We start from the raw sequence: 21,989 nt of genomic DNA on the forward strand, positions 1-21,989 counted from the left end.
CGGAATCAGCTCAAACTTTCTACACAACATAAGTACATGTATATGCATCAGAAAATGTAATAAAATTGAGGAATTCTTCACTTGTCAATTTTGACAAAATTTTACAAAAATCCGTGTACTATAGTACAGGGACTTTTGTCCAATTTCGGAGCAACTTTAACAAATCATAAAAAATCCAAACTTGATCGGAATCAGCTCAAACTTTCTACACAACATAAGTACAGGTATGTGTATCAGAAAATGTAATAAAATTGAGGAATTCTTCACTTGTCAATTTTGGCAAATTTTGACAAAAATCCCTGTACTATAGTACAGGGACTTTTGTCCAATTTCGGAGCAACTTTAAAAAATCATAAAAAATCCAATCTTGATCGGAATCAGCTCAAACTTTCTACACAACATAAGTACAGGTATGTGTATCAGAAAATGTAATAAAATTGAGGAATTCTTCACTTGTCAATTTTAGCAAAATTTAACAAAAATCCCTGTACTATAGTACAGGGACTTTTGTCCAATTTCGGAGCAACTTTAAAAAATCATAAAAAATCCAATCTTGATTGGAATCAGCTCAAACTTTCTACACAACATAAGTACAGGTATATGCATCAGAAAATGTAATAAAATTAAGGAATTCTTCACTTGTCAATTTTGGCAAATTTTGACAAAAATCCCTGTACTATAGTACAGGGACTTTTGTCCAATTTCGGAGCAACTTTAAAAAATCATAAAAAATCCAAACTTGATCGGAATCAGCTCAAACTTTCTACACAACATAAGTACATGTATATGCATCAGAAAATGTAATAAAATTGAGGAATTCTTCACTTGTCAATTTTGACAAAATTTTACAAAAATCCGTGTACTATAGTACAGGGACTTTTGTCCAATTTCGGAGCAACTTTAACAAATCATAAAAAATCCAAACTTGATCGGAATCAGCTCAAACTTTCTACACAACATAAGTACATGTATATGCATCAGAAAATGTAATAAAATTGAGGAATTCTTCACTTGTCAATTTTGACAAAATTTTACAAAAATCCGTGTACTATAGTACAGGGACTTTTGTCCAATTTCGGAGCAACTTTAAAAAATTATAAAAAATCCAATCTTGATCGGAATCAGCTCAAACTTTCTACGCATCAGAAAATGTAATAAAGCAGCCATTTGTCATACTACTATAGGTGTAGCTGTATAATTTGTTGTTCCATAGATAATAGAGTAAATGAAAACACTTTTACCTATGGACTGGTTATTAGTTATTCTGTGCTAGCCACACCTACCAGTTAACTGATCTATCTGGGCATGCGCATTAGCTCAGTATTATAACTGGATTAGCCCCACCTACTTTTGTAATTCATATTTCAGGGCTGCTCCAGCTTGCTTGCTGTGTTTCTTTCCAAGCTCAGGTCAATATTATCTAAGAAGGAGCCATGTCTACTGAGGCAGTGTAAGTCCATGTTCTTAATGAGTGGTTTTATGTTTGTTCACTCCACGCAGAGCTGATATTGCACTCATTGGCCTTGCTGTTATGGTAGGTCTACCTTTGCATGTTGTGTAGCCAGTGGCTTGAGTTGGCTCTTGTTTTTAGGGTCAGAATATCATCCTCAACATGAATGATCATGGATTTGTTGTCTGTGCTTATAACAGAACTACAGAGAAAGTTGACAAGTTTCTTGCAAATGAAGCTAAAGGTCTGCTCCTGTGGTTGAAACCCCATCAGTTTATCTGATACTATTATTTACTATTCATAGGCACTAATATAGTTGGGGCTAAGAGTCTGGAGGAAATGGTAGCCAAGTTGAAGAAGCCAAGACGAGTGATGATGCTAGTGAAAGCTGGTTCAGCTGTGGACTCATTCATTGAGCAGCTGGTCCCACTCCTGGAGAAAGGAGACATTATTATTGATGGAGGGAATTCTGAATACACCGACAGTCAAGTATAATTATCATTACTGTTGTTGTTATTGTTATTATTTAGCGTCGTTGTAAAACATTATCTGACAAAGGGTTCTTGTTTGTTGGTTGTGGAGTGAGTGGAGGAGAAGAAGGAGCAAGATATGGTCCCTCTCTAATGCCAGGAGGTTGTGCTGGAGCCTGGCCTCACGTGAAGGACATATTCCAGGTCTGTAGCACCTCCAGTAGACATTGCTTGTTATTACCAGCTGCATCTGTAGGCCATATCTGCTAAAGTGGGCAGTGATCCTTGCTGTGATTGGGTTGGGTCTGACGGAGCAGGCCATTACGTGAAGATGGTCCACAATGGAATTGAGTATGGGGACATGCAGGTATGAGTCGTAGTAGTTATTAATAGTTATTAAGTGTCCCCTAGCTGATCTGTGAAGCTTATGACTTGATGAAGAATGGCCTTGGTTTATCTAATGATGAGATGAGTAAAGTGTTTGCTGATTGGAACAAAGGAGAACTGGACTCATTTTTGATTGAAATATCCTCAGAAATAATGGCCTTCAAAGTAATGAGACTCACTAATTAGCAGCACTATTGACCCTCTTGTGTTGGTAGGATAAAGATGGTGGGCCATTGGTTGAAAAGATAAGAGATGCTGCTGGTCAAAAAGGAACTGGTAAATGGACAGCAATTTCTGCTCTTGATAAAGGGATGCCAGTGACACTGATTGGTGAGATTAACTGATTCATTGATGCATTAAATGATAATTATACCTCCATCAGGTGAGTCTGTTTTTGCAAGATGTCTCTCTTCTCTAAAAGACGAGAGGACAGCAGCTAGTAAAGTATTCCCAGCTCCATCGGTTGACCTCTCAAAGTATAAATCAAATACAAAGGAATACATTGAGCAGATCAGACAGGTGCAATATGCCCTCAGTTATAGTATAATGTATTGTTGTGTCCCTCTTTGAAGGCTCTGTATGCGTCAAAAATAATATCCTATGCCCAAGGTTTCATGCTGTTAAAGGAAGCGGCTAAGACCTACAACTGGGAACTGAACTATGGGTCCATTGCCTTAATGTGGAGGGGAGGCTGCATCATAAGGAGGTAAGGGATGCTCTATTATCATTATTATTATTATTATTATTATTATTATTATTATTATTATTATGTAGCCGTTTCCTTGGTAACATTAAGGAGGCCTTTGATAAGAATCCTTCTCTACAGAACCTGCTAATGGACGATTTCTTTAAAAATGCAATTTTGTCCTGTCAAGTAATCATTATTGGTCTTAGGTGACTGGTTATTGTACATCCTTTCTGTAGGTCTCATGGAGGAAAGTGATTGGGATGGCGGCTGAGATTGGAGTCCCTACTCCTGCCTTTAGCTGTGCCCTTGCCTTCTTTGATGGATACAGGTCCGCCCCCTTGTCTTCCTGATTATTGTTAATTATTATTGGTAGGTCTGAGCGTCTACCTGCTAATCTAATACAGGCCCAAAGGGACTACTTTGGTGCCCATACCTACGAGCTATTGTCCAATCCTGGTACATTCATTCACACCAATTGGACTGGGAGAGGAGGAGACGTGTCTGCTTCGACTTATTCTGCCTGAGACTATAACTGACCTCTCTCTCAGCTTTATTGTTTGATTTTATATTCTAGCATGTTCTTTTGTTGTAGTTTTAGCAAATTTTAGTTCAATTTTGACAATTATACATAATGTAACAATAATATCCGGAAGTATACAGAAACCACGTGTTGTGAGAAAGGGGTGGTTAGAATGCAGAGAGGAACTTCAAATCTTTTAAAAGTTTTAAGACAAGACTCGTTAAGGTCTTTTATTAGACTGACCTCGTCAATGAAGGACTCTCATTTGAACTGTCAAGGAGCAAAACTACCAAACGTTTACATTGTCAGTTTATGATAATTAATAGATCTTGTATCACTGATTAACTGATTCACCTCATTTAGGCAAAATTTGACATCACAGGGCATTACCAATCAGAAGGTATTTGTTATTATTATTGTTGTTGTTGTTTATATTGTTGTGTTGTTGTACAAAGTGATAAGGAAGAATGAATTGTTATCATTGTACGGCCTTCAACCTCGGGACATACGATTCTCAGCTCCTTCTTCTCTATACCTGAGGAATTACAGCATCATATTGAGACTGGAAGTAATTGTATGATAATGAGAATAATAATTGATTAAAATTTATAGCATATTAAAGCAATAATTAATTCAAATGAGTTAATTTTAATGGAAACAGATCATAAAAGTATCAAAGATCTATTACCTGAGCTTCAAGTAACATTGAATGATTAGTTAATTAATAATTATTTATTTCTTAAGGCAAGATTGCAGGTCACTGGTGATGGTTTGCCTTACGAATTAAAAGTCATTGAAATTTTATTCACCGAAACAGTAACATAATTGTTTTATTACAAACAATAATTTAATTTCAATAATGATAGTTCTCACTTTTAGAGAATAAGTTTGAGAGATTAGAGTCCTACATAACAGGAGTGCTCAATGATCTGTTGGACTCAAACTTGCTCTCCATTGACAAAGGTTCCTTACATGGTCTAATGTACCACAGCTCCAGGTATCAGCTCATGTTTAATGGCACAGTATTACTGATCCTATGCAGCTTATCAGAACTGAACTCTTTAGTGAAGGATATTCAGGAAACATTGAGTGACCTTTTAGATTGTGAAGAAGACATGGCTAGTTTTTATCTAACTCACTACATTGACTACGGGTAAGAGGAGGAGCAGATTAATAACTTGTGATGTATATCAATGCAGAGAGGAGAGGGACCAAGATGACACGGAAGAGCTTTGCAATATACTGGAATCATTTTATATGCAAGTAAAGAAGTACTAATGAGTTACTGTATGTGGTACATGTACAGACAGAAGACATGCTGGGACGCGTTAAGAGGTTGAAAGAACAAATTGATCAAAGTCAAAACATTGTATTAATTAATTTGGACAGTCAAAGGAATATCATGTTGAGAATGAGTCTTCAACTGGGAATGGGAACATTCTCTTTAACACTAGGAGGGCTAATGGGCGTCGCTTTTGGAATGAATCTTGACTCATCATTAGAAGAGGTATGGTCTCTATAATCATTAATTATTTATAATTAGTATCACCATAGAACCAGTATGCATTTTGGATAGTATCAGGAGCAATGGTAGCAATAACAGGAGTAATGTGGAGACAATTGTCAAACTATCTCAAGAAAGCATTACATACTCGAACAATTGATCACTTTTAATTCAAAAAATATTAATTAATTAATTAATTATTAAGGTCACCTCCTCCTGTTATTAGTCCTTCTTCTAGCGTTAGGTCCTTTGCTAGAGCCAGTTGAGAACCCAGTGCCGCTGGCACCTCCTGAAAATGATCCAAGAGCAGGGCTACTTGCAGAACTGTTAAATGTAAATGATGGAGAAGCATTAGAGGATTGCCCACCAAAAAGAAATGGTTTTTGAGGTGTGGCTTTATCCCCTGGTGGCATTGTATGCTGTCCAGAACCAGTATTACCAAAATTAATACCAGTCTGGGACCCCCCAGCATTAAAGCTGAACTTTCCTTGTGTCCCTGGAAGTACTTGCTGAGAGTTACCAAACAATGAGGGGGCAGTATTCGACTGTCCAAAACTAAAGATTGATTGTTGTTGAGAACCCCCAGTGGTGGGCCCTGATCCAAAACTAAAAGCTGCACTTGGTTTACTTTGAGAACCAAAACTAAAGATAGACCCCTGCTGTGAGGTGCTTGAAACTGCAGAACTTATACTGAAATTAACATTTGGTGTTCGATTGGTGCCAAAGTGCGGATTGGTTGATTTGGTTACTCCAAACTGTAGTCCAGATTGACTGGTTAACTGCAGGCCAGATTGATTGGTTCCAGGAAATGGTACACCAGATTGATTGATTCCTGTTAACTGCAGGCCGGATTGATTCGTTCCTGTTAACTGCAGGCCAGATTGATTGGTTCCAGGAAATGGTACACCAGATTGATTGATTCCTGTTAACTGCAAGCCAGATTGATTGGTTCCAGTTAACTGCAGGCCAGTTTGATTGGTTCCAGTCAATGGTACACCAGATTGATTGGTTCCAGTTAACTGCAGGCCAGATTGATTGGTTCCTGTTAATTGCAGGCCGGATTGATTGGTTCCAGTAAAGGGTACACCAGATTGATTGGTTCCAGTTAACTGCAGGCCGGATTGATTGGTTCCTGTTAATTGCAGGCCGGATTGATTGGTTCCAGTAAAGGGTACACCAGATTGATTGGTTCCAGTTAACTGCAGGCCAGATTGATTGGTTCCTGTTAACTGCAGGCCGGATTGATTGGTTCCTGTTAACTGCAGGCCAGATTGATTGGTTCCAGGAAATGGTACACCAGATTGATTGGTTCCTGTTAACTGCAGGCCAGATTGATTGGTTCCAGTAAAGGGTACACCAGATTGATTGGTTCCTGTTAACTGCAGGCCAGATTGATTGGTTCCAGTAAAGGGTACACCAGATTGATTGGTTCCAGTTAACTGCAGGCCAGTTTGATTGGTTCCAGTCAATGGTACACCAGATTGATTGGTTCCAGTTAACTGCAGGCCAGATTGATTGGTTCCAGTTAACTGCAGGCCAGTTTGATTGGTTCCAGTCAATGGTACACCAGATTGATTGGTTCCTGTTAATTGCAGGCTGGATTGATTGGTTCCAGTAAATGGTACACCAGATTGATTGGTTCCTGTTAACTGCAGGCGAGATTGATTGGTTCCAGTTAACTGCAGGCCAGTTTGATTGGTTCCAGTTAACTGCAGGCCAGGTTGATTGGTTCCTGTTAATTGCAGGCCGGATTGATTGGTTCCTGTTAATTGCAGGCCGGATTGATTGGTTCCAGTAAATGGTACACCAGATTGATTGGTTCCTGTTAACTGCAGGCCAAATTGATTGGTTCCAGTTAACTGCAGGCCAGTTTGATTGGTTCCAGTCAATGGTACACCAGATTGATTGGTTCCAGTTAACTGCAGGCCAGATTGATTGGTTCCTGCAAATTGCAGGCCGGATTGATTGGTTCCTGTTAATTGCAGGCCGGATTGATTGGTTCCAGTAAATGGTACACCAGATTGATTGGTTCCAGTTAATTGCAGGCCGGATTGATTGGTTCCAGTTAATTGCAGGCCGGATTGATTGGTTCCAGATAACTGTATGCCAGATTGATTGGTTCCTGTTAACTTCAGGCCAGATTGATTGGTTCCAGTTAATTGCAGGCCAGATTGATTAGTTCTAGTTAACGGTACACCAGATTGATTGGTTCTAGTTAACTGCAGACCAGATTGATTGGTTCCTGTTAACTGTAGGCCGGATTGATTGGTTCCTGTCAACTGCAGGCCGGATTGATTAGTTCCTGTCAACTGCAGGCCGGATTGATTGGTTCCTGTTAACTGCAGGCCGGATTGATTGGTTCCTGTTAACTGCAGGCCGGATTGATTGGTTCCTGTTAACTGCAGGCCGGATTGTGTTTCAGTTGTTTTAGTTGAGTTATTGGAAGCTTCCTTTACTGAAAAATCTACCAGAGTATTACTTTGTTGCTGTGTTATTTTTGGAAGTATTGTAGTGCTGGTATTTGAGGCAGTAGTGTTAACAGGTTGTGTGGTTGTCAGTACATTGGAGTTACTAGTCGAGTGTGTAACACTGCTGGCCCTGCTGGAAGGGAGGTCAACTGTGGATTCACTTGGCTCATCATTGGACGTTAATAATGTTCTTATTCTTTCATCAGAATCCTCCCTGTCTTTAAGTATTGAGTCTTTGGTTATAGAATCATCAGAAAACAAAGTTATCTAAAATGATAAAAACTAATGAGTAGCTGCAGCTGAGCCCACAGTGTATACCCATTGAGGGTAACACCTCCACATTGCTTACATTAGGAACATATCCAGTGCCACAGAGAATGGGACACTCCTTCCTAACTACTGACTGATCTCTTGAAGGTGAGGGGTACACTGCTGTCAAAAATGTATCTTGTAATTTAACTGTGGCTTCTCGCTACATAAAATACACCCACACAGTTAATTGATGCAAAATTAGTCTCAAAATACTTTTAATTTTATGTCTATCACTTCTTTATCCTTCACTACATCCTCCTCCTCTGGGTGGGCATTAAATAGAGTAGTTTCCACTGAAGGAACTAGATCAAATTCAAGGTCAGGGAGTAATATCCTAAAATCAATTAATAAATTTAATTAAAGCATAACAATCACTTTGAGGTATTCCTTTTGCTGCTGCTAGTGGCTGGTTGGACAGGAGGTCTCTTCTTAGCCAGTGGGCTGGACGATGGCAATTGGTCACTGGATGGAATCACAGGGGGTGTGGTCAAACCTTTATAATCCACCCTAAATAATAATTATCAAATGTACATGTACAATGAATTAATTAACTACTTTTGTCGCTTAGGTACTAATTGTGATGCCTGAACATAATCATGATCCATTGTCCACCATCTCTTCCTGCAACAACAACAACAACAACAACAACAACAACAATAATAATAATAATAATAATAATAATAATAATAATAATAATAATAAACTTTAATAGTTGTACCTCTTTGACTTAAGAGCTGCCACAACAGATTGTGTAGAGCAGACACTTTCACTTTCAATTTCAACTCTAAACAAAATAAAGTGCATTTAATCTATTAGAAAATATAATAAAAATTAAGAATTCTCTACTTTTTATTTTTGGCAAAATTTGGCCCGAGACCATGTACTATAGTACAGGGTTTTTTTCGACATTGGAGCAACTTTAAAAATTCATAAAAAATCTAATTTTGATCGGAATCAGCTCAAACTTTCTACACAACATAAAAACATGTATATGTATCAGGGAATGTTATAAAAATTGAGAATTCTCTACTTTTCATTTTTTTGGAAAATTTGACCCAAGACCATGTACTATAGTACAGGGAAATTTATCCAATTTCAGAGCAACTTTCAAAATTCGTAAAAAAATCCAAATTTGATCGGAATCAGCTCAAACTTTCTACACAACATAAGAACATGTATATGTATCAGGGAATGTGTTGAAAGGTGAAATGATACTTTACTTTTCATGTGAAGTGGTGTCAGGAACTACTCGTGGAGTCTCTTGTATCCTTGACTGGTTGATTAGTCTTGTTGCTGTGCTGTAGTGGGAATGACCTCCTCCTCCTCCTCCTCCTCTTTGTCCTTTCAATGCCAATTCAACAATACTGGTCCTCTTGTCTCTAAAGGAACGAACCGTAGAGCGAGCCAGGGAAGACATGACCATTGATTCCTTATTGAGGTTAGGCTCAGCCATTGAGGAACTGTCAATGAAGGAAGGATCTTGTCTTGACATGTGGTAATTAACAAGAGACAATGGAGACCTATTGGTAACTGGAGTATGGCCCCTAAAAGAACCAGCTCGTAAGAGTTGCTGAGGAGGTGAGTTATACTCCAGTCTACTTCTGACTCCAGTGCTGACCAACGGACTGGTTCCTCTCCTCCTGTTGTAATAAGACTTGCTCCTGTCACTGCTCATGCTGCTCATTGGGTTGCTGCTGTTAGCCACGGCCACACCTCCTTTAGTGGGTGTGACTAGTTATTAATTTCCTACTGACTGTACTGAGCATGCTCACAAAACAAACCACCTCCACTTTTAAGACTCCTCCCACTTTTGGTGGTTATCCTTTCTCCCTCAGTCTCTCTCTCTCTCTCTTGGTATGTAGGTGTCTCCTATTCTTCCTATTCTATTCTTCCTAGGGTATTTATTGTCAATGGATCCAGTCAAAGTGTTTGATAGAATTTATTTATCGTCGTCCAATCTTCTGGTGCCTAAGGAGAGATTGATAAACACTCCTTCAAGGAAGGATGGTATGTCACGTGATCTTGAGATAGACATGAGAGTAACAGGCTGTCATTACATCCAGTCTGCTGGCATTCTGTTGAAGTTACCTCAGGTCAGTTTAACACTCCCACCTCCTCTTGACTATAACCCATTACACTTAGGTTGCTATGGCAACTGCTCAGATATTGTATCATAGATTCTATTATGCGAAGTCGTTTGTCAAGTTTAAATGTTACGTAAGTCAAGTCCAGACATAAAGAGGGAGAGACCATTAATTGTATATTATTAGTATACCATGATGGCCTGTCTGTTTCTGGCAGCTAAACTAGAGGAGAGCAGTAGGAGACTGAGAGATGTCATTAATGTCTTCCATCACCTCAGGAACAAGAGACAGGGCAGGTAGGGACTAATGGCTCTTGGTTGATTGGGTGGGCTTTATTTAGAATGGGATATGTATTATATTGTGGGTGTGGCTTAATTAATTACTGATCACTATTTATTGTCCATATCTTCTCACTGTCACAGTACAGAATGGCCATCTGTAGTTTATGGCTAGTAATGTTTTTGTGGCAGGTTGTCTCATCAATTCTTGTGGTAAGACTATTTCATTTTGTCTCTTGTCTTCTCTCTTTTTCTTCTTGACTATGTATAAAAGATGGAACCACTCCTCCATATACTAGTGGTAGTATTATTGTTAATGTATTTTAAATGAGGTTCTCCATTCAACCTTGAGCTCATCCCCTCTCTCTCTCTCTCTCTTCCATTATTATTATGTACATTGTACTTTCACCCTCAGCCCTCCAGTCGTCATGGACTATGTCGGTGAAGAATATTTTAGACTGAGAAACCTCATCATCAAACACGAGCGATACATTCTCAAGGTACTTGTTGTTGCTGCTCCCATTTTATTAATTAACTTTTATTAGGAGTTGGGTTTCTGTGTTCACGTTCAACACCCACACAAAGTAATTAATATTAATTAACGGAATCATTAATTTATTCATTGTCTTGTTAGTTGATTATTTCGTGCCTTCAAATACTCGAATTAGAAAAGAACACGCCATTGATTCAGAAAGCATGGTAAGTTGATTAGTAAGCATCATCAATGAGTGTTTCTGTGTAGGAATTACATGAACGACAGTTTAAGAACCAACATATTCCTGAGATACAATGTACAGACCATAGCTTGTTCATGTATATACATTGCTACAGGACATTTAAAGGTTTGTTTGTTTGTTTGTTGTTGTTTATTTTACTGATTGTTTGTTGTTTGTTATAGATAGCACTTCCATTACAGCCTCCTTGGTGGGAACTATTTGATGTCAACTACACTGATATGAAAGTACTTGATTATCATTGATAATAATAATAATAATAATAATAATTGTTGTATTGTGTTAGACTATTAGTTTAGAGTTGATTGCTTTGTATCAAAGAGAAATAAAGAAGTTACAAGAACTTGAGAAACAAGTTGATCAACTTCAGCAATTGCTGATAGTATGTATAATCTGCTGTAAATTTAATCTGTTTTTACTTATTTTTAGTCAAAGAAAGATAGCAACAAAGAAATGACTCCATCATCACAAACAGGTATTCATTGTTAAAATGATTCATTATTATTTATTATTATTAATTGACCAGTGTCTCCAGCTCATCTTGGTGTAATGTCACAAGATTCACAAGAGAAAAGCCCAAAAGAGTTAGTAACTATTAATAACTATCAATAACTATTAATAACTAGAATGAGTCAGTTGACTGTTTCGAGAAGTGATAAAGAGGAAGCTCCACCCCCCACTACCAGTAATGAGCTTAAGCCATTGAATGGACACAAGCGACCTTTATCAGCCACACCTCCTTTGTCCTCTACTCAAGAGAAAAGGTCAAAGTTAGACAATCATGACACCAAAGCTAGCTCTAAGCCCATCATTAGCCCAATTAAACTGTCATCAGATAGTGAAGATGAATCTTCGAGATATCATGAGGTTCATAAAAATGATAAGAGCAGAAGAATGAAGTCTCGTCATCATGAAAGAAGTGGTCGACATAAAACGGAAAGAAAGAGTCGGAAGAGAGAAGCCAGAAGCAACAGTAGAGACAGGAGGAGCTGGAGTAGGGAGAGGAGTAGCAGCAGAGAAAGATGGAGGGAGAGAAGGTATCATCATTACCATAGAGATGATGATTACCACATAAAACATTACAGGAAATAATAATTATTTATTGTGTTCTCATTTGGCTTTTGATGTCTGTCAGAAACAGTGATTTTATAAATCGATCCTTTTAATTAAGTCATTTTAAAGAGGATGGCAATTTTTACGATAATTATCAGCTCCACGTGGGTGGGTGAGGTTTTTGCTTAAACATTGAGCCACAAGTTGGTGGCAGTTTCACCTTGAAACAGGTGACAGTTTGTATTTTGCATTAAATATTTTATTTGTAAAAAATAATAAAAAGCAATACAAAATTTCAGTCAAACGTCTATTTCATTTGAATTTTTTACTGGATCTAACGCCTCAATCGAACCTAATTGATATCAATAAATCAATAAATAATAATAATTAACATTTACCATAAATACTAGGAGGGTATTGATTAATAGTTCCAGTCTCATCGTCTGAAAATATAAAATAATATTTAATTATTATTAATTTATTATTATTATTACCATTATCTGAACTGCAGCTGCTGTATTCTTCTTGAATTGTTTTTGATGATTTATGTAATCTCCTTCTCCTCTTTCTTGCACAGTATATCACTACAGTCACCACTATTATCAATGGCAGTACAACTGTTAGTGTGGTAAGCCAAAGGTACCACCTTGAACTGGATTCCTTGGAAGGAGGTGATGATTTTTCATAAAATCCAATCCAATACTCGAATAGTTTTCGATCAGCGGCATCATTGTCCTGATACAAGCACTGAAATCTCAGTTCTGAATCATTGTGTTGATACTGAGGTATGTGAACATTGATAATATGAAGGTCATAGCAATTGTTTTGATCCCTTTCAGTTTTTGTCGTCACGGTCCAATTTTGTTCATTAATGAAACTGAATTCACATTCAGGCTCATTACTTGATGGGGTACACAATGCACAGCTCTCATTAAACAATCGCTCATTTGTAATTATTCCATTTATATTGTTGGTATTGTCATCAGGTCTGAAGTAACACATCCCTATTCTTGTTAACATGTTGGACTTCATTGAACAATTAACATCAACACTGTGACCTTTAGAAACTGGTACCAGTGTGTTAGCACTAGGTTCTTTTTGTGATGTAGTACTTGGTTTTTTACCTATTAATAATTAATTAATGTTCAATTTGCTATTAAAACTTACATTGAATGTCATAATAAATTCTTGAAATATTAGATCCATAATGATTGGACACAATAGCATACATGTATCCAGACATTTGGTATTGTGGATTATAAAATAAATGAGTCTACAAGATACATAGTCACTGGTATATAGGAAGGATAGTGTGAGCATTGTAACTTACAAACAAGTAGGTGTCATTATTGGTCTCGTTTGAACATGGATCATGATTATTACAAGGATTCACTCCGTTAGTTTGATTGTTAGGCCAATTTACCCATTTAACAGTAAAAGGAGGAGTACCAATCACCTAAGAGGAGAGACAGTGCTTGCTGTATCATGATGATATGATGTAACCTACTTTAACTGAGAAGTTCATGACTGGAGTATCAATATATTCTGCCAATCTTTCATATTCACAGTATGTCGGGTGACACTGAACTGGAGTATCACCTATAGGAACAAACTCTGGGGGACTACCTACAAATGAAATACAATCATCTTAATAATAATTAGTGTATGCATGTACCTAACACTTTGATATTAACAAAGTACTTGCTAACATTATCAGTGCAGTAATATAAGCCAGAGTGTTCAATAGAAGCAGATGATAGTTTACATACTGACTGAGAGCAGACTTGAGCTACAGATCCATTCTGGTACCAGAATGAACCGGGTGCACTGCAGTTCAGGATCACGTCTTGATTTGAAGTTATATTGCAGGTTGAAACAATTGAAGAATTGAGAGTAGGAGCTGTGATAGTAGATAAAACAATAAAGGAATATTTATGAAACAATGTTTTCATTACAAACAGTGAGTGATGCATATCACAAAACAATAACTGTCTACTACATAGATGGGTATAGTTATTGTAATGGATTCTGTCATTATGTGGTGAGGGGATTCTCAACAGGAAATAACATTACAAAAACATGTAGTTTATACAAGGAGGGGATTATCATTGAGCCTCAGTTGAAAGCAAAGGCTAAACCACAGTTGCATGCACAGCATACAGGAGCTAGGAGCAGTAGTACCATAACTGATATTCAACATCAAATACAAATCAATGGATTTAGCTTTCTACTGGACCTTGTACTGGACTCATTCAATTGCTGATAAGATGAGGCTACTACTGGCCCTCTCCTCAACTGCTGCTGGTCTGTTGTACTTACTGCATTGGACTCGGTCCTTATCTGCACTGATACCATATATAGCCAGAAAAGATAACAGTACAACACTACTGTAGTGCATCCTAGTTCCTTCCTTGATTGCCTGTAAGCTGATTGTAAAGGAAGTGAACAGCAAAAATGAAATTTATAGCTAGTCTAATAGGTGTGGTTCTAGCTAAGCCACACCCACGTTTCTAATTAAATATTCATGAGGTGATGTCATTAGTGACGTATTCTTTACAAATTACAATTTTACAGTGTGAGGGAGAGACGGTGAAAGGTAGAGGAACATAACACAAGAAGAAAACAAACTCAAAACTATTCATTTGCCTCCATTATACCTCTGTGACTACGAACAGGTCAGACGGAGACTGTCTAATAGTTTATCGATGTTGTATCGAACTAGGAGAGGATAGGGAATGGCCACTGAACACTCCTCTTTAAAGGCAAGACATAAAACTCTGTTAGGGTCACTCACCGACAATAAAGGATTGCTACATGTTGAAGGATTACTGGTAAGTGCATTAACTGATCATTAGGAGGGCCAGGGAATCGGGACAACTCTATCGTACCATGTTGATACTCATCCATTTTGTTATTGTATTATCTCAGGATGCTGTTGTGGCAGTTTATAGTGATTGTAACTATCCAACTTTACACAGAAATAAGAACCTTGACACGTTCAGGAGAAGATGTAAGTTTCCTCCTCCTCCTCTCTCTCTCTAATTTGTTATTATTATGTATCTCACTTTGTTTGGGACACTATTTTAATAACAGAGCAACTTGTTTGTCAGTCCATATATAATGGGTGTGGCTGTAGTGGGTGGAGCTAGTGATTACTTGCTTACAATACATAAGATCATAATGATTTAATGTTCCATAGTTTATCTAATTATTGGATTGTAATGTAATATTGAATTCTAATCAGCTGTTAACCCATAGACTCAATAATAATTATTTGTTTATGTAAAACATGATTTAATATGAACCTGTTTGTTTAAAATATGTATGCAAATGTTGGTTTTTCCATTAAATGATGATTTGTTTGTTTATCGTTTACCAGATGAAGGAGTCGTTCCTGTTATATCAAACAATCGTTTGTCGTCTCACGACTTTCAGTTGATCAAAGTTATTGGTCGTGGTGCTTTTGGTGAAGTTCATTTGGTTCGAATGAAAGAAACTAAGAAAATATTTGCAATGAAAATACTCAGCAAGTTTGAAATGGTAGGGAATTATGTGTTCATGTACTTTAACATTCTTAATATGGACATACTCTACATCTACCCATGGATATAGATAAGGAGGTCGGATACAGCTTTCTTTTGGGAAGAGAGAGACATCATGGCTCATACCACATCTGAATGGATTGTACAAGTATATTATCATCATCATCATCATCATCATCATCATCATCATTATTAGTTACATTATGCATTTCAAGACAGTTCCAATCTATATATGGTAATGGACTACATGCCAGGTCAGTGTGTGGATACATTACATGCATGTACTTGTTATCAGGTGGTAATATTGTCTCTCTAATGGAGAGGTATGAGATACCTGAGGAATGGGCCCAGTTTTATATAGCAGAGCTAGTCCTGGCCCTAGAGGCAGTCCACAGTATGGGGTACGTTCATCGTGACGTCAAACCAGAGAACATGTTACTGGATGGAAGAGGTCACTTGAAACTAGCAGACTTTGGTACTTGCATGAAGGTAGACAAGGTAAACTGTCCTCCAGCTGGAATTTGGTTGCCAATGAAAACCAGTCTGGGAATATAAAGTACAGTACTTGTTATTTTGTGTCCTGTAGAATGGTAAGGTCCGATGTGAGACAGCAGTGGGTACTCCAGACTATATTTCTCCTGAAGTGCTCAAGTCCCAGGGAGGGGATGGGTACTATGGGAAGGAGTGTGATTGGTGGTCGGTGGGTGTGGTCATGTTTGAAATGCTCTGTGGAGACCTCCCATTTTATTCCGACTCTCTCATTGGAACGTACAGTATGTTGTTTGTTGTTTGTTTGTTTGTTTATTGTCCTTACACTAGGCAATATAATGAACCATAAGAACACGTTACAGTTCACTGATGTCCAACTATCAGCTAATGCAAAGAATATAATAGTCCATTTCCTTGAGGACGCGTGAGTTAGAATGAGGTTCATGTGCTCATTCTTCCTCCAGTTCAAACAGGCTGGGTCTTAATGGAGTGGAAGAAGTGAAGGCTCATCCATTCTTTGTCACTGACCAGTGGAACTGGGAGAACATCAGGTCAACTGTAGCTTACGTTGTCCCTGAACTCAAGTCAGAGATTGATACGGCTTACTTTGATGACATTGAGGACACTAGCACTCAACCCCAAGCATTTTCACAACCAATGGTGGGCATTAATTAGAGTGTGCTTTAATTAGAATAACTAATTAACTGCTTGATTAATATTTAATTTGTGAATGTTGTTGGGCATTAATTAGAATAAGTATCAAATGTCTTAAATTCCAAAGGAATGATTGTGACCAGCTGTCAATCACTGGACACGTACATGTACATGTATACACTGAATATCATCTGTCTACTCATGTATCCACATTGTTAGCATCATCAGTATCATCATCATCATTATTATTATTGTTAGGAATTTCAAGGCAACCATCTTCCTTTTGTCGGTTTTACTTTTGTTAAAGATTCAAAGTGGGTTTGGCAGGGGGTGTGGTTACATGTATTTATTTATTGTGTTTAGTATATTAGAGGGAGAGAGGGAGCAGGTGAGCAGTGTTGAGGCCACACCCATCAAACCATCAAAAGAAATTGAAGAACAATTGACGCTATTGACCAAACAAAAGGAAGACCTTGAAACCCATATAAAGTAAAGGGGTTTGGTTTAAGGGGCGGGGCTTAAGGTGGGGCTCATTGTACTGGTACTGTTTAATGTGGTGGTGCTCTTTAATTAGAAAAACTGAAGAAAAGCTTCAAAGAATGGAGAAGGAAAATAGAGAGGTTCAGGCATCTTTAAACCAAGTAATGATGATAATAATAACAATTAATGTACGTGTTTGTATTCTTAAGGTAACACAGAAATATAACCAGTCGGAGAAAGACTTGGGTCTGTCTCGTATTGACATGAAAGAACTGACAAGAAAATGTGAAGAAAATGAAGAAACTATCAGTCAAGTAATTAATAACTGCATGTATGAATAACTATTTGTTAACTTGTTAATAGCTACGGGCTCGTATTAACGAAGCAGAGAGTCAATTAAAGGGGGCGGAGTCTCCATCTAAACTCTTAACTGAAATTGAACAGTTGAAATGTGAACTGAAATCTGAGTTTCAGAACTCTGCAAGTTTGAAAGAAGCCACTCAGAAACTGAAACAGGTTTGGCAAACTGGTTTATGTGAATGGACAGTGACTGTAACTTGTATTATATTAGGAATTGTTAGTGAAGGAGAGTGTGATAGATCATCTTGAGTCCAGGAGTAAAGAGCTATCAGTGGAGAGGGACAGAATAGACTCTGACATGATAACTGTACAAGATGAACTGGAGAAACAACACAAACTAACAGCTAAACTGAAGACCAGCAATGAAGAACTTAAAAGTACATAACAAATACACTAATACAGTACATTTATTAATTTATTTATTTATTTATTTTTTGTATTTAGAATTATCTGAAACTCAGAACCAGTCAATATCATCATTGAAGTCACGTTTAAGTGAGATCAGTGATGAGAATCAGCGAATCAAGAGATCTCAAGCGGAATCAGAGAAGGACAAAACTTCCCTTGAGTTGAATTTAAAGTCGTTGCAGCAACGTTACGATCAAATGTCCAAGTCACACGAGGTACATGTACATGTACATATTGTCTGATGTGTACATGTGTTTCCATAGCAACTGTCAGTTCAGTTCAAATCCACATCAACGAGTGTTGAGGAGAGTGTGTCTCAGCTAAGGTCCCAGTTGGACTCTGAAGTATCAGCAAGACAGACGGCAGAGAGAACAGCCAGCGACCTCGAGCATCAAACCTCTTTTCTTAGATTAGACTTGAAACAAACAAACGAAGAAGTCTCTGATCTGAAGCAGCAGATACACGACCTTGAAGAGTCTCTCCGACAAGAGAAGAGACTGAGAGAGAGAGAGGAGGCAGAGGCTAAGAAACAACAAAAAGAATTGACTGATCGATTGGCTGGAAGAGAACAAGACATTAGAGCTCAGCTGCAAGAACTGAAGAACGAGAAACAGAAAATGGAAGATACAATTTACAGATTAAAGAGGTATACATGTACTTGCTATTGTATACATTTACTTGTATGTTTATAATTTACACGTACTTTCTGTTTTTTTTTGTGCAGTGAAGGGAAGGCAGCTGATGCTTCATTAAAGGAAACACTTGAAGAACTTGAACAAGAGAGAAAACTAACGGTAAGGATACCTGTACTGTATCAGTTTAATGGTGGGCTTTAATTAGAACTCACTACGTGGAAGAATAAACAATATGGGAGAAGCTGGAGTCAACGAGAAAGAAATGTAAGGCCATGTCTAAGGGGTTGGGGCATAAAATGATAACAATTTAATTTAGTACTCGTCTGAAATCTGAGAATTCAGAGCTAAACTCAAAACTGGAAAACGTTACACAAATCAAAGCAGCTGCTGAGGCTAAACTAGCTGATTTTGAGAGGGAAAAGATGATGATAGAACTGGACATCAAAGAAATAATAGCCAGACACAAAACTGAAGTAACGGAGAGAATGGCCTGGAGCTCAAAGGTATGTAGATATCAGGTGACCAGTCAGTCACGTGATCCACTGTACAGATGAAAGACCAATTGATTATAATGGAGAACAAACTGAACCAAAAGAACCTAGAGAATGAACAGCTACAAGATAACCTAAAAAGAGCCTTAATACGTATGAGTAGTATACTGATAATATACTAATAATATACTAATAATTTACTGGTAATAGGTTTGGATGATTATCAAACGTTTGATGAAACTAGAGATGACGAAATAAAGAAAATGTCAAAACAACTTGAGACGGAAAAGATGATGAAGAAGGAAGCAATTAATAAACTAACAAGAATAATGCTGGAAAGAAAATCATTGCCGTAAGAAATTAATTAATTAAGTAGTTAATTAATTAATTATTTATTAATCAGTAGTAATGTTAAGAAGCCCGAGCCAAGAAGAGCTCACGAGAGAGAGATTAGAAAGTTGAGAGGAGAACTGCAACAAGAAACTCAGAAATATAAACGTGTCGTTGAAAAATATCAGCAACAGCTGGAAGAAATACAAAGAGTAAGAATTAGATTATTTAACATTCATAATATATAAATACTATGTAATGTACAAGTATGTTAATGTTGTGTTTAATAGCAAATTCAAGAAGAGACTCAAATGAGACTTGAGCTACAGCACCAGCTCCACACCAGTGAAGGAAAACTGCAGCAACTCCAACAGGGGATTGGTAGCTATGTGTCGAATGGACCTTCTACTGAAACACATGATGGAGCATCAGCCATTTGTAAGGACTAGTGGTCATAAGTAGTTATTAATAGTTATTAAATACACAGATCAGCGTGAGACTCTGTTGGTTCAAGTACCCAAAGGAAACAATGCAAGAAAGAACGGATGGAAGGACGTCGTAAGAACATGTGTACATTACGACATGTCTCTGTCTCTTAGTTCTTAGTGTTGTCATTCACGAATAAGAAACTGCTGATATACGATAGACCAGAGGACATGGGAACAGACATACCTCCTTCATTCACTCTAGAGCTGTCCCAGGTCTACAGTGTACGGAGCCTAACTCAAGGGGAGCACGAGAGAGTGAGGATCAAACCAAATGACTCCAAGAGAGTGCTCCAAGTAGCTTATGTGGACCAACAATCTGAACAATCTATAATAGCCCACCCACCAGTAGTGAGTTAATACCTATCAATAACAATTAATAACTGTTAATAACAGGAAGGAGAGGTCCATGTTCGTGGTCATCATTTTGTTGAGTCCAGGAACTCCAGTCGATCATCTTGTGATGTGTGTGGGAAGACCCTCCCACTGGCACTTCTCAGCGGAGGAATACTGGAATGCAAACGTAATTACATGCAACAACTGCACATGCAGTACATTACCTCTACATTATAGACAGTATTTAGCTGTACCCGTAATATGTAACGTGTAATGTATTGTACATTTACTTGAATAGACTGTCAGATGAAGTGTCACAAAGATGATGTGGATAAAACTGACCTTATAAGACCTTGTGTGGCAGGTACGTACATACTCATTAATTATTCATTGATTATTAATTAATTTATTAGGAGAACAAGATCAAAAGAAGTTATTATTATTAATTAAAAGTGATGATGATCGATCCCGATGGTTATCAATGTTACAAGCTGGAGAAGTTGTTCCTTCTAATAAATCACCTTCAGCCTCTAGGTATAGGCCACACCTAATAACCACTCCCACATTATTTCCTCATATAGTAATTCGTTAGTTCCAGCTGGTGTTAATACTAAAAGGGATCGTACCAATAGTTTAAGATTCAATAAGAGACCCACTAGTGCCCAGCACGGCAGAGGGTCCCCTAGTGGCTCTAGTAACAGAACATACTCTGTATCAACGCAGAGACAGAGGAGCACTGATGTTGGTGGGGTCGGAGGAGGTGCGGCTAATTATGGTACAGTGCCTGGTCCCGGTGGTATTGGTATGAGACAGATTGAGTTTGTTAGAAGCAATGACTCCGATACAAGTAAGTGTTTAGACCTAACAGTGGTTGTAGTGAACACTGTTAGTCAATCGAATGAAGTATTATATTTAATTTATTCAATTTTACTAGATCCTCCCCAGTCTCAATAGCCATTTCATCATTAACATATTATTATTATTATTATTATTATTATTATTATTATTGTTATTGTTATTGTTGTTGTTCTTCTTCTGTGTTAATTAATTTCTGCTGTTTCGGTATAAATAGTTAAATGTTACAGCAGCAGTTTATCCTTTTCTATTTATCTTTCTTATGTTTCTGTTGTCGTCAAACTTTATTATTATTAGTTTTATCAGTTGTTGTGTATTCAAAACTCTCATATTATTATTATTATTATTATTATTATTATTACTATTATTGTTGTTATTATTTTAAATGATTTTATTATCACTTGTTCATGATAAAATTGAAGGTCATACAAGCAATCAAGTTTTGCTTTAAAAGTTAATTTCTATTACATTTTCTGATGTCCTTATCTTGTGCAATAGTAGAAATTTCTATCCTGATGAACACCATTTTGTTCATGAATGTTATTATTGCTTTGATGTCGTTTGACAAGTTGGCAACCCACAAAAGGCACCAGTGTATAAACACAGGCCTAACTACAAGGTGATGCTCCCTAGTATACGCCTATGACGTGGGTGAAGGCAACAACTATTTTCTGATACATATTGATGTCCTTATGCTGTGTAGAAGTTTAAGCTCATTCCGATCAAGTTTGGATTTTTAATGATTTTTTTAATTTGCTTCAAAATTGGAGAAAAGTCCCTGTCTATAGTACATAAAATTTCACAAAAATTGACAAGTAGAAAATTCCTCAATGTTATTACATTTCCTGATGCATATACATGTACTTATGCTGTATATAAAGTTTAAGCTGATTTCAATCAAGTTTGGATTTTTTATGATTTTTTAAATTTGCTTCAAAATCGGAGAAAAGTCCCTGTACTATAGTACAGGGATTTT

At 37.4% G+C, this 21,989-nt stretch overlaps 6 protein-coding genes across 6 annotated transcripts; 4 read left to right on the forward strand and 2 right to left on the reverse strand.

Annotated features, from left to right (window-relative positions):
* Nucleotides 1–1,329: 1,329 nt before the first annotated feature.
* LOC100641546 (6-phosphogluconate dehydrogenase, decarboxylating) lies at nucleotides 1,330–3,608 on the forward strand. Its single transcript, XM_003385311.3, has 13 exons — nucleotides 1,330–1,450; nucleotides 1,501–1,534; nucleotides 1,592–1,694; nucleotides 1,755–1,939; nucleotides 1,981–2,124; nucleotides 2,177–2,287; nucleotides 2,332–2,472; nucleotides 2,523–2,637; nucleotides 2,690–2,826; nucleotides 2,880–3,013; nucleotides 3,082–3,181; nucleotides 3,232–3,323; nucleotides 3,369–3,608. The coding sequence occupies exons 1-13, from the start codon at nucleotides 1,434–1,436 to the stop codon at nucleotides 3,517–3,519; spliced, it is 1,464 nt and encodes a 487-aa protein (XP_003385359.1). The 5' UTR covers nucleotides 1,330–1,433; the 3' UTR covers nucleotides 3,520–3,608.
* A 41-nt stretch (nucleotides 3,609–3,649) lies between these two features.
* LOC105312172 (magnesium transporter MRS2 homolog, mitochondrial-like) lies at nucleotides 3,650–5,216 on the forward strand. The gene is made up of 10 exons (XM_011404610.2): nucleotides 3,650–3,819; nucleotides 3,879–3,915; nucleotides 3,971–4,083; nucleotides 4,128–4,214; nucleotides 4,260–4,331; nucleotides 4,382–4,512; nucleotides 4,558–4,668; nucleotides 4,715–4,778; nucleotides 4,822–5,022; nucleotides 5,070–5,216. Exons 1-10 carry the CDS (start codon nucleotides 3,688–3,690, stop codon nucleotides 5,187–5,189), a joined length of 1,068 nt encoding a protein of 355 aa, XP_011402912.2. The 5' UTR covers nucleotides 3,650–3,687; the 3' UTR covers nucleotides 5,190–5,216.
* On the reverse strand, nucleotides 5,122–9,532 carry LOC100641673 (mucin-19-like). The gene is made up of 7 exons (XM_019994672.1): nucleotides 9,020–9,532; nucleotides 8,518–8,583; nucleotides 8,355–8,420; nucleotides 8,175–8,306; nucleotides 8,013–8,133; nucleotides 7,837–7,959; nucleotides 5,122–7,754 (listed from the first exon to the last, which is right to left on the reverse strand). The coding sequence occupies exons 1-7, from the start codon at nucleotides 9,481–9,483 to the stop codon at nucleotides 5,226–5,228; spliced, it is 3,501 nt and encodes a 1,166-aa protein (XP_019850231.1). The 5' UTR covers nucleotides 9,484–9,532; the 3' UTR covers nucleotides 5,122–5,225.
* A 49-nt stretch (nucleotides 9,533–9,581) lies between these two features.
* LOC100641799 (cyclin-L1-like) lies at nucleotides 9,582–12,076 on the forward strand. The gene is made up of 13 exons (XM_011404578.2): nucleotides 9,582–9,653; nucleotides 9,696–9,892; nucleotides 9,942–10,016; nucleotides 10,070–10,179; nucleotides 10,577–10,661; nucleotides 10,707–10,745; nucleotides 10,796–10,860; nucleotides 10,904–11,003; nucleotides 11,060–11,122; nucleotides 11,182–11,277; nucleotides 11,325–11,370; nucleotides 11,422–11,479; nucleotides 11,522–12,076. The coding sequence occupies exons 2-13, from the start codon at nucleotides 9,710–9,712 to the stop codon at nucleotides 11,985–11,987; spliced, it is 1,386 nt and encodes a 461-aa protein (XP_011402880.2). The 5' UTR covers nucleotides 9,582–9,653; nucleotides 9,696–9,709; the 3' UTR covers nucleotides 11,988–12,076.
* On the reverse strand, nucleotides 12,037–14,448 carry LOC109580993 (uncharacterized). The gene is made up of 8 exons (XM_019994674.1): nucleotides 14,268–14,448; nucleotides 13,624–13,848; nucleotides 13,456–13,574; nucleotides 13,279–13,404; nucleotides 13,116–13,221; nucleotides 12,443–13,072; nucleotides 12,347–12,391; nucleotides 12,037–12,300 (listed from the first exon to the last, which is right to left on the reverse strand). Exons 1-8 carry the CDS (start codon nucleotides 14,344–14,346, stop codon nucleotides 12,248–12,250), a joined length of 1,383 nt encoding a protein of 460 aa, XP_019850233.1. The 5' UTR covers nucleotides 14,347–14,448; the 3' UTR covers nucleotides 12,037–12,247.
* Nucleotides 14,449–14,492: 44 nt separating this feature from the next.
* Nucleotides 14,493–21,448, forward strand: LOC100641926 (rho-associated protein kinase 1-like). The gene is made up of 32 exons (XM_003385314.3): nucleotides 14,493–14,623; nucleotides 14,671–14,779; nucleotides 14,877–14,958; nucleotides 15,328–15,488; nucleotides 15,561–15,638; nucleotides 15,687–15,744; nucleotides 15,786–15,988; nucleotides 16,077–16,263; nucleotides 16,310–16,403; nucleotides 16,444–16,639; nucleotides 16,892–16,947; nucleotides 16,997–17,122; nucleotides 17,208–17,274; nucleotides 17,323–17,427; nucleotides 17,477–17,629; nucleotides 17,685–17,850; nucleotides 17,918–18,096; nucleotides 18,145–18,527; nucleotides 18,606–18,675; nucleotides 18,722–18,780; nucleotides 18,833–19,019; nucleotides 19,067–19,160; nucleotides 19,218–19,359; nucleotides 19,411–19,549; nucleotides 19,628–19,775; nucleotides 19,825–19,895; nucleotides 19,937–20,173; nucleotides 20,219–20,345; nucleotides 20,457–20,522; nucleotides 20,572–20,692; nucleotides 20,740–21,005; nucleotides 21,093–21,448. The coding sequence occupies exons 2-32, from the start codon at nucleotides 14,684–14,686 to the stop codon at nucleotides 21,110–21,112; spliced, it is 4,137 nt and encodes a 1,378-aa protein (XP_003385362.1). The 5' UTR covers nucleotides 14,493–14,623; nucleotides 14,671–14,683; the 3' UTR covers nucleotides 21,113–21,448.
* The last annotated feature ends 541 nt before the right edge of the window (nucleotides 21,449–21,989 follow it).

The sequence above is a fragment of the Amphimedon queenslandica genome, unplaced genomic scaffold (assembly GCF_000090795.2).
Source record: "Amphimedon queenslandica unplaced genomic scaffold, v1.1 AMPQUscaffold_13468, whole genome shotgun sequence".
Classification (NCBI taxonomy): domain Eukaryota; kingdom Metazoa; phylum Porifera; class Demospongiae; order Haplosclerida; family Niphatidae; genus Amphimedon; species Amphimedon queenslandica.

What these genes read in the sequence shown, in the direction of transcription:
- LOC100641926 (XM_003385314.3), top strand. Translation starts at nt 14,684, where the DNA reads ATGGCCACTGAACACTCCTCTTTAAAGGCAAGACATAAAACTCTGTTA. An exon ending in ATGAAGAAACTATCAGTCAA is followed by an intron (nt 17,428 to 17,476) that starts GTAATTAATAAC and finishes ACTTGTTAATAG; the next exon opens with CTACGGGCTCGTATTAACGA. An exon ending in AAATGTCCAAGTCACACGAG is followed by an intron (nt 18,097 to 18,144) that starts GTACATGTACAT and finishes GTGTTTCCATAG; the next exon opens with CAACTGTCAGTTCAGTTCAA.
- LOC109580993 (XM_019994674.1), bottom strand. Translation starts at nt 14,346, where the DNA reads ATGCACTACAGTAGTGTTGTACTGTTATCTTTTCTGGCTATATATGGT. An exon ending in ATAATGACACCTACTTGTTT is followed by an intron (nt 13,222 to 13,278) that starts GTAAGTTACAAT and finishes TGTATCTTGTAG; the next exon opens with ACTCATTTATTTTATAATCC. An exon ending in AATTTATTATGACATTCAAT is followed by an intron (nt 13,073 to 13,115) that starts GTAAGTTTTAAT and finishes AATTATTAATAG; the next exon opens with GTAAAAAACCAAGTACTACA.
- LOC100641673 (XM_019994672.1), bottom strand. Translation starts at nt 9,483, where the DNA reads ATGAGCAGCATGAGCAGTGACAGGAGCAAGTCTTATTACAACAGGAGG. An exon ending in TTAGTACCTAAGCGACAAAA is followed by an intron (nt 8,307 to 8,354) that starts GTAGTTAATTAA and finishes ATTATTATTTAG; the next exon opens with GGTGGATTATAAAGGTTTGA. An exon ending in GCACTGGATATGTTCCTAAT is followed by an intron (nt 7,755 to 7,836) that starts GTAAGCAATGTG and finishes TTATCATTTTAG; the next exon opens with ATAACTTTGTTTTCTGATGA.
- LOC105312172 (XM_011404610.2), top strand. Translation starts at nt 3,688, where the DNA reads ATGCAGAGAGGAACTTCAAATCTTTTAAAAGTTTTAAGACAAGACTCG. An exon ending in GCATCATATTGAGACTGGAA is followed by an intron (nt 4,084 to 4,127) that starts GTAATTGTATGA and finishes TAAAATTTATAG; the next exon opens with CATATTAAAGCAATAATTAA. An exon ending in TGGAATCATTTTATATGCAA is followed by an intron (nt 4,779 to 4,821) that starts GTAAAGAAGTAC and finishes GTACATGTACAG; the next exon opens with ACAGAAGACATGCTGGGACG.
- LOC100641546 (XM_003385311.3), top strand. An exon ending in CTGAATACACCGACAGTCAA is followed by an intron (nt 1,940 to 1,980) that starts GTATAATTATCA and finishes GTTATTATTTAG; the next exon opens with CGTCGTTGTAAAACATTATC. An exon ending in GATGCCAGTGACACTGATTG is followed by an intron (nt 2,638 to 2,689) that starts GTGAGATTAACT and finishes TACCTCCATCAG; the next exon opens with GTGAGTCTGTTTTTGCAAGA.
- LOC100641799 (XM_011404578.2), top strand. Translation starts at nt 9,710, where the DNA reads ATGGATCCAGTCAAAGTGTTTGATAGAATTTATTTATCGTCGTCCAAT. An exon ending in TTGCTACAGGACATTTAAAG is followed by an intron (nt 11,004 to 11,059) that starts GTTTGTTTGTTT and finishes TGTTTGTTATAG; the next exon opens with ATAGCACTTCCATTACAGCC. An exon ending in TCAACTACACTGATATGAAA is followed by an intron (nt 11,123 to 11,181) that starts GTACTTGATTAT and finishes GTATTGTGTTAG; the next exon opens with ACTATTAGTTTAGAGTTGAT.